Source organism: Berghia stephanieae, chromosome 5, assembly GCF_034508935.2.
Source record: "Berghia stephanieae isolate SIO BIC M18660-M18661 chromosome 5, UCSD_Bste_1.3, whole genome shotgun sequence".
In the NCBI taxonomy this organism is placed as follows: Eukaryota; Metazoa; Mollusca; class Gastropoda; order Nudibranchia; family Aeolidiidae; genus Berghia; species Berghia stephanieae.
Genome location: NC_088364.1, coordinates 78,919,958 through 78,933,157, shown reverse-complemented (window position 1 = coordinate 78,933,157; position 13,200 = coordinate 78,919,958). Strand labels below are relative to the sequence as shown.

At 35.3% G+C, this 13,200-nt stretch overlaps 1 protein-coding gene across 1 annotated transcript; it reads right to left on the bottom strand.

Annotated features, from left to right (window-relative positions):
- On the bottom strand, positions 1-11,494 carry LOC144973667 (uncharacterized). Its single transcript, XM_078916400.1, has 5 exons — positions 11,407-11,494; positions 8,161-8,244; positions 7,409-7,468; positions 4,358-5,804; positions 1-2,487 (listed from the first exon to the last, which is right to left on the bottom strand). The coding sequence occupies exons 2-5, from the start codon at positions 8,177-8,179 to the stop codon at positions 2,415-2,417; spliced, it is 1,599 nt and encodes a 532-aa protein (XP_078772526.1). The 5' UTR covers positions 8,180-8,244; positions 11,407-11,494; the 3' UTR covers positions 1-2,414.
- Between the last annotated feature and the right edge of the window lie 1,706 nt (positions 11,495-13,200).

Here is a 13,200-nt window from a genome sequence, read left to right as displayed (position 1 = left end):
GATGCCCACATGGATCAGAAGGTAAATAGGTACAAAGACGGTTTTACAACTTCTATGAGCGCCCATCGACCACCAATAAATAGTAACTATTATAACAAAAACAACAATAACACCAACAAAAATTGTATTTAATTAATTTATAATTTAATTTATTGTAAATGGATGCGTTATGTGAAACAGGAAACAGACATGCACATATTTGTAGGTCTAATAACCAAACACAATTATGGACTAGATTTAACATTGTTGTATTATGGACTTGGCGCTAAAAATATGTAGTACAAAATAAATATGAAACGTGAAGTTAAATTCAAATATAATATGTTAGACCATGTAGTTTATTGAGGCGAACAATATAATCTCTTCAAGTGCTGACACCGAAAAGTTTGTGATATCTGATCACTTATAACTAAATAATATCACTTAAATAATAAATCCACTTTTTGTCATTTTCATCACCTCGACATTGCATTACTAAATTGAGGTCACATTTAATTCTTAAAATGCCAGTGTCAGTGACATTAAAAAACATAATCAGACTTTTAAAACACCAGAGAATCAAATCTACACTATACACATTCTGATTCCTCAATAATGTGATTGTTTTTCGTTTGGTTTAATTTTTGTTCAATTTAGTTTTGCTTGTTTATTTGTTTTGAATGGTTTATCTTTCGTTCAGTTCGGTCTTACTTATAATTTCGTCTTTGGTTTTAAGGTTTGTTTCATTTTTTCATGTATGCTTTTTTTTCTTTTCTTTTTGTTAATCTATCTAATCTCCCATATCGAGTCAAATCTATCATTACTATGGTCAGAAAATGCAGTTATAAACAGTACTTTGTAACTGTTTTGGTTTCTTTAAATGTTACGAATCAACCTTTTCAACTTGTTATGAGGATTAACATGTTTAAAACAAAACCCTATTAAAAATAAATGAGTGCTGTATATAAATAGCCATACCCCTGTTTATGGGATTAATGATAAAATGCACCTAATCGGGTATAATAGTCAATCTCAAGATTGATGTCCCCGTGAGACTCTAGCATAACCTCAGTTAAACATAACAATTTTGATTTCCAATCATCAATCAATACAGTCACGGATGTAATGATTCATTTCTTTTTAATTAAACTGTCAATTTGTAATAAAATACATTAAAGGCCAGGACCTGTTATGTTCGTCAGTACTGATCAATATCCACTTCGTATTGAAATCTCTTAGGTAAGACATTTTACTATCTGATTCAGTAATCAGAACATTCGCAATAATAATAACAATTAACAACAACAACCACCACCATCTCCCAGCACCCACCACCACGACCACCACCACCACCACAGTAACAACAACAATAATAATAATAATAATAATAATAATAATAATAATAATAATAATAATAATGAAAATGATAATAATAATAATAATAATAATAATAATAATAATAATAATAATAATAATAATAATAATAATAATGATGATGATGATGATGATGATGATGATGATGATGATGATGATGATGACGATTATGATGATGATGATAATAATAATACAATAGCAATAACATCAATAATAAGGCAAACTGCTAAGCCCAAGTTATCCTCTAACTCTAAGGGCAGTTTATCCTACACTATGCAAGATCTGGATAATGTATAATAATGATATATACAAAACACAGAGAGAAAAATCATGACCAATTATATATAATATTGACTTATACCATTTGAAACACTCTTTAATTGAAACATTTTTTGATTAATGGAGCTCTCCCAGTACCACAAGGAAGGCCCTCGAGACAAGGCTGAAGCTGTTCCTGATACGTAAAATCATCCAAATGATTAGAGGTGGGGAGGACTGAGTGAGAGAAGAGGTGCAAGGGAGATAAGTGAGGATTGATAAGGATTAGGTGCCATAATCCTAGGTAATGACGTCGTAATGGGTGTGTAATCAGCAATGACACGCTCTGACTTTGTATTCTTGAATTATAGTTATTGAACACACCAAACCAACAATTAATAGCTACATACCAGTGCCATACAAACCTCGCATTCTTCTTCATATTCTTTGTAAAATACTCATCATGGAAAACTAAAAAACACAGAAATCTCGTACAAAAATGTCCAATCCAGAGTTGTTCGAGATTTCTGTGCTGCATTTTAGAATCCTAAAATGATTCCAAAATCATCAAAACTAAAATCAAAGAGGATCTTCTGACCTTAGCATCCATAGCAAAAGTCCCAAAACAAAAAAAATAGAAAAGCAGCTGAGGCGTCCAATAAGATGATTAGGCTAAAAGCCCTCAGTCAATAAATTCAAATCATTATTTGTATCTGTAGTATTAAGCTATTACAAATGCAATAATATAATGTCGTGAAGAAAAAAAAAAAAAGAAATAGTAATAACACTTCTGTTTAATTCAACTAGTAGGCACTTGCTTCTCCTCTCTGTTCTCCTTGACTCAACCTTTTCAAAAAGTCTCGCAAAGATTCTTGGCTTTAAAAGAAAAAGAAATGATAAAATTGTTATAGTATAGGGGACATCAGAGTAGTACATGTCGGATGAATGGGATAGCAATTTTATTGCTTGTAAAAAATAATGAAAGGAAGTGGTGGCACTTGTTAAATATATTTTTTTAAAGCTATTTTTATATATAAGTCATGTGATAGGCAATGCTCGCCTTTATCTTTGAAAGTAGGAATTTTCAATAAATCTCACTCATTTCAGTTGGAATCATAACCGTTCAAATTTGAAAGGAAATTCTAGGAAGAATTACTGAAAACAATAAATGGGTCCATTAACCATTATAAAGCTATAAATGCCAACTGTTTAATAAAAAATAGAGTGCAACAGGCTAAATTTTGTATTGCAATATTTTGACCCCGTTGCAAAATTTATCTAAATTTTTTTTTAAGAAGAGGAAGTCAAATTAATTTAGCTCTAATTTCTAAAGCTTTATTTTCTTAAAAATAAACACTCATCTGTATTGATTTATTTAATGAATACCATATTGTCATTTACATCCTTGAACTGCTCAAGGACAGTTTAACTCAAATTTTAATAAGAATTAAATTTTAATTATAAAAGTTTGTATTTAGTCATCCGGGGAAGTAGAAGAAATTATCGCTCCATGGGCCAAGACAAACATATCTGGGGTTCTAAACAATTTACCCCATTAATCATTTGTAAACTAGGCATCCCAGTTGAGAGGTTTGTTTTTGTTTTTGTGGGTTTTAAGGCGCTTGCAACGCATTAAGGTCATATCAGCGCCAGTAAAAAGGAAGAAATTGGGATAGTAACAAGTTCTAGAATTACAATTAAAGAATCCAAGAAAAGGTAAGACAAAGGGGAATTTGTTCAAATAAGGAACAGATGTAGATTCAAGAGCACACTATCAGTGTACTTTAGTTTGAGATCACCTAAAAGTCTCATCCAGACACAAGCACATGTCTCTACTAAGAGGAATACATTCAAATGTTTACAAATCATATAATATAATATGTAAAATAAACATAATACAATGCATAACAGAGAAATGATTTACAAGGGAAATAATATCATCTCCCAAAACTAACGATACATTTGACTTTTTCCCTCCCAGCCAGGGTATCCAGCCAGGGTCAGGACAAAACCAAGTAATCTCATTCCAAGACAAAGACAGAAAGCATGTTGGAAAACATTCATAGGGGGATAGAAGACACAGTATGTACCTCCCTGCCCACTATGGGAGGTCAGGAACCCCACCCAACCAGTTGAGAGATGATAAGACAAAGCAAGTCGTCAAAGCAAAGGCTAAACAAGAAAAGGGAGAAATAAATTGTCTGGAATAAGTTTTACTTTTAAAAAGTGACCATTTTTATTGCGCAATAAAAGCACTCTACAAGGGGTCCCAAACAACAGTTACACTAAAGGCCATGTTGCTACTCCTTTTACACCTGTGAGATGACAAAATGTAAGTAAATTACCCTTCTCATGACTCAGCACAGTGAGTAGCAAGTCTTTCAGAGAACTGGGTATACACAATGTGTAAATCGTACTCTGGATGGAATGGATACACACTTCTCTAATTTGTCAATACCTCTGCAGGAGGGCACTAACAATAAGTTGCTGTCCAATTTAGAGTCAGATTCCAACCCGACGCAGTTTATGCATGTGGATTTCCAAGAGTTTAACTACATGACATCATAATTATGATGAATTTGTTAATTGGGTGTTTTCATTGCAGTATTAAATTTGATTTTGGCCCCAAAAATCTTATTAGAGTTTATTGAGATAAATGAGAGAATTGCTTTTTATGTAAAAATGCCAAATTGTTGAAATGAATGATTTCCACCAAAAATAACTTTTTAAAAGTTTTCAAACCTACCTCATCCATTTAAGTGGTTTACTGGTTTCATATCCATTATAATACTGCACTCCACTCCTATTGGCACCAGAAAGTGACCCATAATGATTGAATATGGCAACCATTCTAACGCCAACATCTTGAATAATACCCGCACCACTACTCCCAGGACATGTTCCAACATTATAAGTAACATAGGAAACTTCATTATCCACAACATAGGAAGTAAACTCTGCTTCAGATGGGAACATTATGCTGGAGCCATTTGGTAAGTAAAACTTGGTTCCAGGAGGTAACATAAACCATGGAGAACACAAGGAATGATATCGCCGAACATATTCAGCCTCTTTAGGCAAGATGTATCTTATACCTTTGGGAAGCAAATACAAAGCTCCCGCCTGAACAGGAAACTCAAATTTCTTGACTCTGGTGTTGCACTGACTGAGCCACATCATTGTTTCTTTATCGCCATCATACCCAGGATTGCTGAATAAATCCATGTCAGTATTCAACAAATCATTAAATATTCTTTCTTCTTCTAGATCAAATATCTGATTGTCTCCAGAAAGAGTTTTCCACCATGGAAATAATGGCAGCCTGCAGACTGTCCACTCACTAAAATATTGCAACTTATTTAGTCGGTCATGAGGCCTTATATTATTAACAGGAATTGTAACATGAAGAAAATTGCCGATAGTGATTTTTTTACTCAGTCCATGCGGATGAGATATCATTACTCCAAGATTATTCTCACCATTTAATACACCACTTCGTCGTGGACAATTCTCAACTGCTAGTTTGTCTAACAGTTCAGCCAATTCCCTGTCATGGGTAACACAAGCGACTTCAACAAAGTCAAGGCGCCATCTTTCTTCTTCTGTATAATCGGTATCGAGTATTTTAAATCCATAGAATTTCTTCACATTTTGGTCTTTATCAATTTCTGAGTCATAAAAGCATTCAAAGGTAGCACATTCTGCCTCTGAATCATCAAAGATAACATGAGTTGCTGTCTGAACTTTAATGGTCCAAAATTCCTTTTGGGGATCACCTGAAGTTTTACAAAGTCGACAAGGACAAGACTCCACTAAATTCTCAATTTCTGGAGGAATTTTGTAAAAATCATCCCATGAATTACTCTCAGGCCAAACTGAAACGATGGTCCCAGTTCCATATCTTGGCTTACGAGAACTACCCTTGAATTTAATGAATGGGTAAGCACAATTACTGTCCGCAAAAGTATCGGGTCGGGAATAACTTGTGAAACGCACAACAACACGAACTGTTAAATCTGACCAATATTTGATATAATCCAGTGTTTTTTCTCTCTGATAATCTTGCGGAACATGGGCGAGAGTGAACTCAGATGGTGAAATGAAATTTAAGTGACCAGGATTTTTGTCACACTCCATGTCAAGAAGTTCTAGACTCTCTCCATTCTCTGGCTCAATTTCACATTCTGGAATGACTGGAAAATAAAAATATATAAAAAATACTTAGGATCTTGTGTTCTCAAAAGTATACACTAGCAACATTATAAGTAAAATATAAATCCAACATCCATGTCATTATCTGTATTATTATTATTATTATTATTATTATTATTTTCATTATTATTATCATCATCAGTATTATTATTATTATTATTCACCAGGAAAGATTCAGCTCAGGATCAAATAAGTTCAGGACTACCGGCAGCTTCTGTCAAATTCTGGAGTGGTCTTATAGGTCCAAGGAAAGCCTCCACCACTTCAAGTGTCATCACAAACACCACAGAATCATCTTCAATGCAACAGCTCCCACCTCCTTCATCTTTATCCTCACCACCAGTGACACTACATCTTCATCACTACCACCACTACTTCTACAACCACCACCAGCACATCATTATCATGACTACAATCAATTTTGGAGCCACTACCACATCATCATCCCTACCTCTAATACTACAACCATCACCATCACGTCATCATTACTATCACTACCACTACTGCAACCACCACCTCCACCACGCCATAATCGCTAGAACTATTAATAATTATACAAAAATCACACAAAATCATCACTACAACAACTACCACCACCACATAATCATCATCACTATCACTACTGCTACAACCACTGCCAAAACATCATCTTCACTAACACAACTATTACAACAATCGACATTAACTACCACTGCAACTGCATTCATCATCACTGCCACAATTACTTAATCACCACCCACACACCATCATTACTACCATTCCTACGATAATCATATCATATTCACTAACACAACCATGATAACCACCACCAGATCACATCACTACCACTGCTCTATACCCACTACCACCACCCACATATCATCATCACGATCACTTCTACTGCAACCAAAAGCACCACATCATCATCACTACCACAATTACTACAGCCATCACCAACACATCATCATCACTACCATTACTGCTACAACAAACAACCACAACACAATCATCACTAACGCTACTACTACAACAACCACCACAACATCATCATCTTTACTACTACTACTACTACTACTACTACTACTACTACTACTACTACTACTACTACTACTACTACTACTACAACTACTACCACTACTAATACTACCACTATTACCACTACTACTACTACTACCACTACTACTACTATTACTACTACTACTATTATTATTATGACCACCACATCATCACTACCACTACTACGACTACCACCATGACATCCTCACTCTATCCAAGTTAAACCCATAACTTACATTGCAACCACTAACAAATCAAAGAAAATCACAATTTTCAAATATTTGGTCTTCATCTGCTTATGTAATTTACATGAAGCAACTAATCCCCTATTAAATATAGGCATTCTATGTTTTAAGGATAATGGTTTATGCTCATAATAAAGGAAAATTTAGGGTAAAGATAAATAAAATTTGAAAGATGTCAGATTAAATAAAAATCAAAAAATTTATCTGAAATGTAACTACGTGACATAGAATGACTGAAAATTACAACAATTTACAAATTACAATCTATCAAATTTCCATGAAAATAGAAAATTATACCCACAAACCTTGTAGGGTTCCTTTCGGTAATCCAGACAACGGTAAAAATTCTCTTCCTTTGACTTTTCCTTGAGATTAAGACAAAAAAATAAAATAATGGTGAACCCACAAATAAATCGAAAACATAAAATGATTTTTTTAAAAGGCAGGATAGAAATTGAGAAAACGTAACTAAATGGTCCAATTTTATTTTATAAAATCAAATAAAAAATGTTGCCTCATACAAAACTTTTACCAGTTGAGTCCATTTTGATGCAAGTAGAATCTAAGTAAATAACCATCCTTGACAAGTTGTCAAGCTATTACAAGTGCGCTCATTACCTTATATGATGTGCAAGAAGGTGCAGCAAGCTATCTTTTGTTTAACATACCAGAAATACAAGTGGCCCATCGCCATCAAGGTTTATAATTAGCATTACAATAACAAGTACATTTCTATTTCTAGTCTTTCAAATGCAATGATTTTTAAAAAGATTACTTTTTTTTTCTCATATAAAGACCCATTCTAAAACATATTTTATAGGATTTCATAATCGATAATGATTTTTTTTATACAATTCATATCCAGATAGTAATATTACATACATTGCCTTATAAGTTCATGTAAAAACGATATTCTATAAGCAATAAGATTATTCATTCCCCAATAAATTTCACTTTTGCTAAATCTTATTTCCTTAGGAATGAATGAAGTATTCGTTATCAGTATCTAATCTGAAAATGAAGATGACTAAAAATCATCTGAGTTTTGTCACATTACCTTCTATATTGGTTGCCATCTTATTTCTAGCTCTTTTTCAAGTCACAATTGACTCTCAAACAATGATGTAAAGATTAAAATACTCTGCAAAGGATAGAATAAACAAAAAACGGATAAGTAGAAAGTTATGTACAAAAAAATCGGAATTCTATCAGTTTGTTTTTTATCTTAATATAAAAAAAAAATACAACAAAAAAAATCAGGGAATTATCAGATTTGAAAGTCTACTTATGAAAATTTTAAAAAGTTGCCTCTACCTTGAAAGTGTGTGATACATGTCATGGAGTCCAGTCAAACTTTAACAGTGAACTAATTGCAACATTTTTGTACAATTAATAGATAACATAAAAAAAAAGTCTAAGAGCTTATAGCTTGTGAATATATCTGTATCTAAAAATTTTAATTATGGAAACAAGTGTTTAGACAACACATCGTGCGTTGATTCTTGTAACATAGTGGCCTAATGGTGACAAACAAATCTGACAATCTGATTGGTCCATTCATTATTACTCGCAGGAATAGTGAAGAACAGCAAAATCTACTTAGATCACACTCTTAGGCACTGTCTAACACCATCCTTTGTTATGAGAAAGAAATCCCTATGATGTGAGAGGTATATTCACGTAGTATTTATACAATTATGATTTAATTATGGATCCTTTAATTATTATATTATGAAACTGAACTCATCAGCATATTTGCATCACTCAGTCCCAACTGTCAAGAGTCCCATTTGTAAAGAGAGAATAATTGAATATGAGTGGGGAGGGTGGGGGTAGAGAGAGAGAGAGGGGAGAGAGGGAAGAGAAAGAGAGAGAGAGAGAGAGAGAGAGAGAGAGAGAGAGAGAGAGAGAGAGAGAGAGAGAGAGAGAGAGAGAGAGAGAGTCTGTGTGTGCAATATGCAGACGTCTTGATGACCATAATAAAAGATGGCTCTGGCATTTCCTGATAATCTATCTTCATAATATAACGTAATGCACAGTGGACAATGTCAGTTTCTAAAATCTGGAAAATCCAAGATTGTGATTTTACCATAGATTCACAGAAACTTTCGTTAAACTCTAATATTTTGTTCATTTTCTGTCAAGTGAGAAGGCAGCATATCACTCCAATTATAACATTGAAAGAACCACATTAATGAAAGACTTGCTGTATTGTACACAATAAGCATAATTAAATCCCATTAAATAAAGTTGATGTTTGCCTTGGCTATCCCTAATAAAAAGGACTTTCATTGCTTGCATTGAACTTCTCATGTATTATTCAGGACATTGGAAAATATCCATGCGCAAAATATTGCATATTATGATCCCACATGCTAAGCCTAGGGAAAAGCTAAAGCGCGTATGACCTTGTTCAATACAACAATTTTATTATAATTTGCAATATATATGCCTAAACCTAAATATGTTTAAACCGAAATGGAACACCAAGTCCCATGAATTTCGGTTTAACCGATTTTCGATCTAACAGTAACAGAGCGACAACAAACGAAGTGGCAATTCGGACCCGAGTCTGAATTGCTTCCCGTGGCAATTCGGACTCCTGCCACAATGCGCCTGCGCAATCACAGGAAGTGTCGGAAGTGGAACTGGGGCGAAAGTGAAGCGTAGTAGGGTGGGGGGGGGGGGGGGGGGGGGGGGGGAAGCTGCTCGTTCTCAGTTGTCAGTGTCAGTTGTCAGTCGGTAGGAGGGCGAGTGAGCGAGCAAGTCACGTTTTAGAACTCCCGAAGGTGACTGCCTTCAAAAGCGGTGATCTATTATTCCCCTTTGTCTTACTTTTTCTTGAGTACTTTTTAATTGTAATTCTAGAACTTTTTGCTATCCAATTTCTCCATTTTTACTGGCGCTGATATGTAAATGTGTTGCAAGCTCCTTAAAAAACAAAACATAGATCTAAATAATCGTTGTCTTTGGGAGATAACAATTGTAGTCGCAATTGTTAACGTTAACAATCAATTTGCCCTCGCATAGAAAAAGGAGTGTCTTTGTGTAATGATTGGAAGATTTATTTGATTTGCCATGAGCATGTTGCAAAAGATACATGAATGACATATCTCTACATTATATAATTTGCCATTGGCGGCCGCGAAAAAGTGCAATATGACTTTGGGCATTGGGCGTTTAATTTAAAAGGCAGTATAGGTCGGGCTTTGACAAAAGGCAGTGTCTTAATTCTTTTTTAATTAAAAAAATATGCTGTTTTATTTCTAGATATAAAAATAGAGGCGATTCTTGGCAGCAAGCCATGCATGCAATAGAGCCCCGCCACTGGGGTAGGGGCAGAGTACTGTCTAATACTAATATTATTAGATAATACTGGACTAGGTACCTAAATAAAATAAACACTGGTTGAATACGGAAAGAAAATGATCAACTGGTAATGGTATTGGTGGGGGGGGGGGGGGGGGGGGGGGGGTAACCCACAAACGACCGAGGCGCTGGACGCAGGGAAGAACATGGTAATATGAGATCAAAGAGAAAAAGCCGCCGGCTCTTGGATTGTGGAAATGATTGTTGGGTGTGTGTGTGTGTGTGATTATTCTGTTTTTAATTAATTAGAGATACTCATGAGTGTGCGTGTGTTCAGGAAGACCAATACGGTTTCTATAGCTGCAAACGGAATAGTACATGAGAGATTCACTAATGATACTAATGATAAGTTCATCATTCGGGCGCATTGCATTGCAGCATTCCGAATCGAAGAGCCATGGAGTTATTCAGACTCGACCCTGGTTAGCCACGGAGTTCTATTCAGTTTAGACTCGAGTCCGAATTGCCACGGGAAGCAATTCAGACTTGGGTCCGAATTGCCACGGGAAGCAATTCAGACTCGGGTCCGAATTGCCACGGGAAGCAATTCAGACCCGGGTCCGAATAGCCTTTTCCGACAACAAATGTCATTAGCCTAATGCCTGCCAAACAATATTGCTTGGCTTTGCGTTTGCTACCCGACCATTCCAGAGACAAGGAAATGTTATAATATATTCTTTTTTCGGCAGCATGATTTGTGTGATCGGGTTCAAGGTAGATTTTCTTTTTTTTTAAAAAATATAGTGATCACTTAAATGGAACGTTTAAATATGAGAATTTGGGAATTTGGCTAAAATTTGATTGAGATCTAGAAAGAAAGTTTTCCCCTTGCCCCTACTAGAACATTATAAAAAACAAGAATACTGGGGATGTAGAAGCTTTCGGAAGGCCTCCCATTATTTAATTTGTTGAATGAGAAAAATAAACCACTTGCTTTTATCAACGTGAACATAGAATTTGATATCTGTGTTAATTATTAAGTTAATTATTGGCGTCATTGTGGCAGTAGGAGAGGATTCGTGGAAAAAGGGGGAGTAATTCTCGTTTTAATATTATTGGAATAGCTGCGCATGCGCTTACTACCATAAAGCCTTTTTCTCCATTTTTAATCCTTCCCGACATTCCGGCGCGGGGAGACTGCCGCCATTTGTATCTTTTGGTATCGATACTTGAATGGTGTTGCTTCAAAAATAAAAATGATGTTCGGTAGGCTAATATTGATGCTCTGCGTTTAGGTAATTTACTCACAACATTCCGCCAGCCGGATTGACGTACCAACACACAAAACCGTTTGTAACCTTGACCATTTGTCGTCTGATTGATACAATTTAGTAAAAACTACTCAAACAACAAATGGCTGGGTAAAAACAACAAAGAGCTGAGTGAAGTCAATGGCACTCCAGGGAATGGTCCTCATGTCGCATTTTATGAAAATAGAATTTATTTAATTGATCTTTTATATAGCGCAATATCCACTAAACGTGCTCAAAACGCTTTACAAGGGGTCCCTGTCCAACAGCAACATTTGACATTTAGGACAAGACATGACGCCTGTAAGGCGATATTATAATTTTTTTTCGGACAGAGACAACGCTGTTAACGGCCAGATACTCATTTTACACCTGAGTACGGTGAGAGAATGTGAGTAAAGAGCCTTTTCCAGGGTCTCAACTATGCGCCGAGCGAGGCTCGAACCCAGGACCCTCCGATCCGAAATCGAGTGTCAGACCACATAGTCGCACAATTACTGGCTTGGTGTAAAAAAAAAATTTAAAGGAACTGTGTTGAGTAGGCTATGTACTTATTGTTTGAGTGTGTAAAATCAAGTTTTCTGTTGGGTAGGTATGACGGGAAAAATCATGAAAATGGTAGATAAAGATATTGCTAAATAGTCGATCAACTGAATATTGTACTAAAAAGGATAGATATTATTCCTCGGTGTTACTTTGACCATCGAAGTACCCAATCTTTAGTAAGAGAAACCATTTAAATCGTGTTTAGCTTCCATGAAAACTTTGTTTGTAAAAGTGTTGTATGTGGGGGGGGGGGGGGGGGAGGCATTCACACAAGATATGAACTATCTTGTTGTTGTCAGTCGATTTACCATAAGAATATAGAAATATGTGGTTACAACGACTTTACACAATTGTAATAGCCTATGTTATTATAAATACAACAAAGACGGTTCTTACAATTCTTTGAAATGCAAAACAAATCTGAATAGAAAAAATATAAATTGTATCCTATCAAATGTGAAGCGTTTCCTCTAGATAGAATGCGCTTGGCCAAGGAGTTCACAACATTGCCATCCGGAAGTATAACGGACCAACACACAAACTCTGTGTAACCATGAACTTTTATAGTCTGGTTAATACAGTTTAGTGAGAACAACTCACAAACGCGGATGGCAAAAACAATAACAAAGGCCTGAGTGACGTCATCTGCATACTATCTATAGTTGGTAAGGAAAGGGTTCGTGTTTTTTGAGTCCTTGAAAATGTATTCATTTTCTCTACACTGGTATAAAATGACGATCTCGTTCACAACTTTGCCTATGTAGGAAAGCAAACAAACAATAACACCCCCCCCCCCTAAAAAAAAAGACAAACTAAAAAACCCACAACACTGACAACCATAAAACGTCACGTTTAATGTTGCCATCGGAATGAGATCCCCTGTAAAGCCCTTTGAGCGTATTAAGTAAATATTGGTCTCAATAATTTCAGTG

Excerpts from the sequence above, each read along its gene's own strand:
- LOC144973667 (XM_078916400.1), bottom strand. Across the intron at positions 5,805-7,408 it reads ACCGAAAGGAACCCTACAAG|TCATTCCAGAATGTGAAATT; the intron begins GTTTGTGGGTAT and ends TTTATTTTCCAG. Across the intron at positions 2,488-4,357 it reads AAACCACTTAAATGGATGAG|CCAAGAATCTTTGCGAGACT; the intron begins GTAGGTTTGAAA and ends TTTCTTTTAAAG.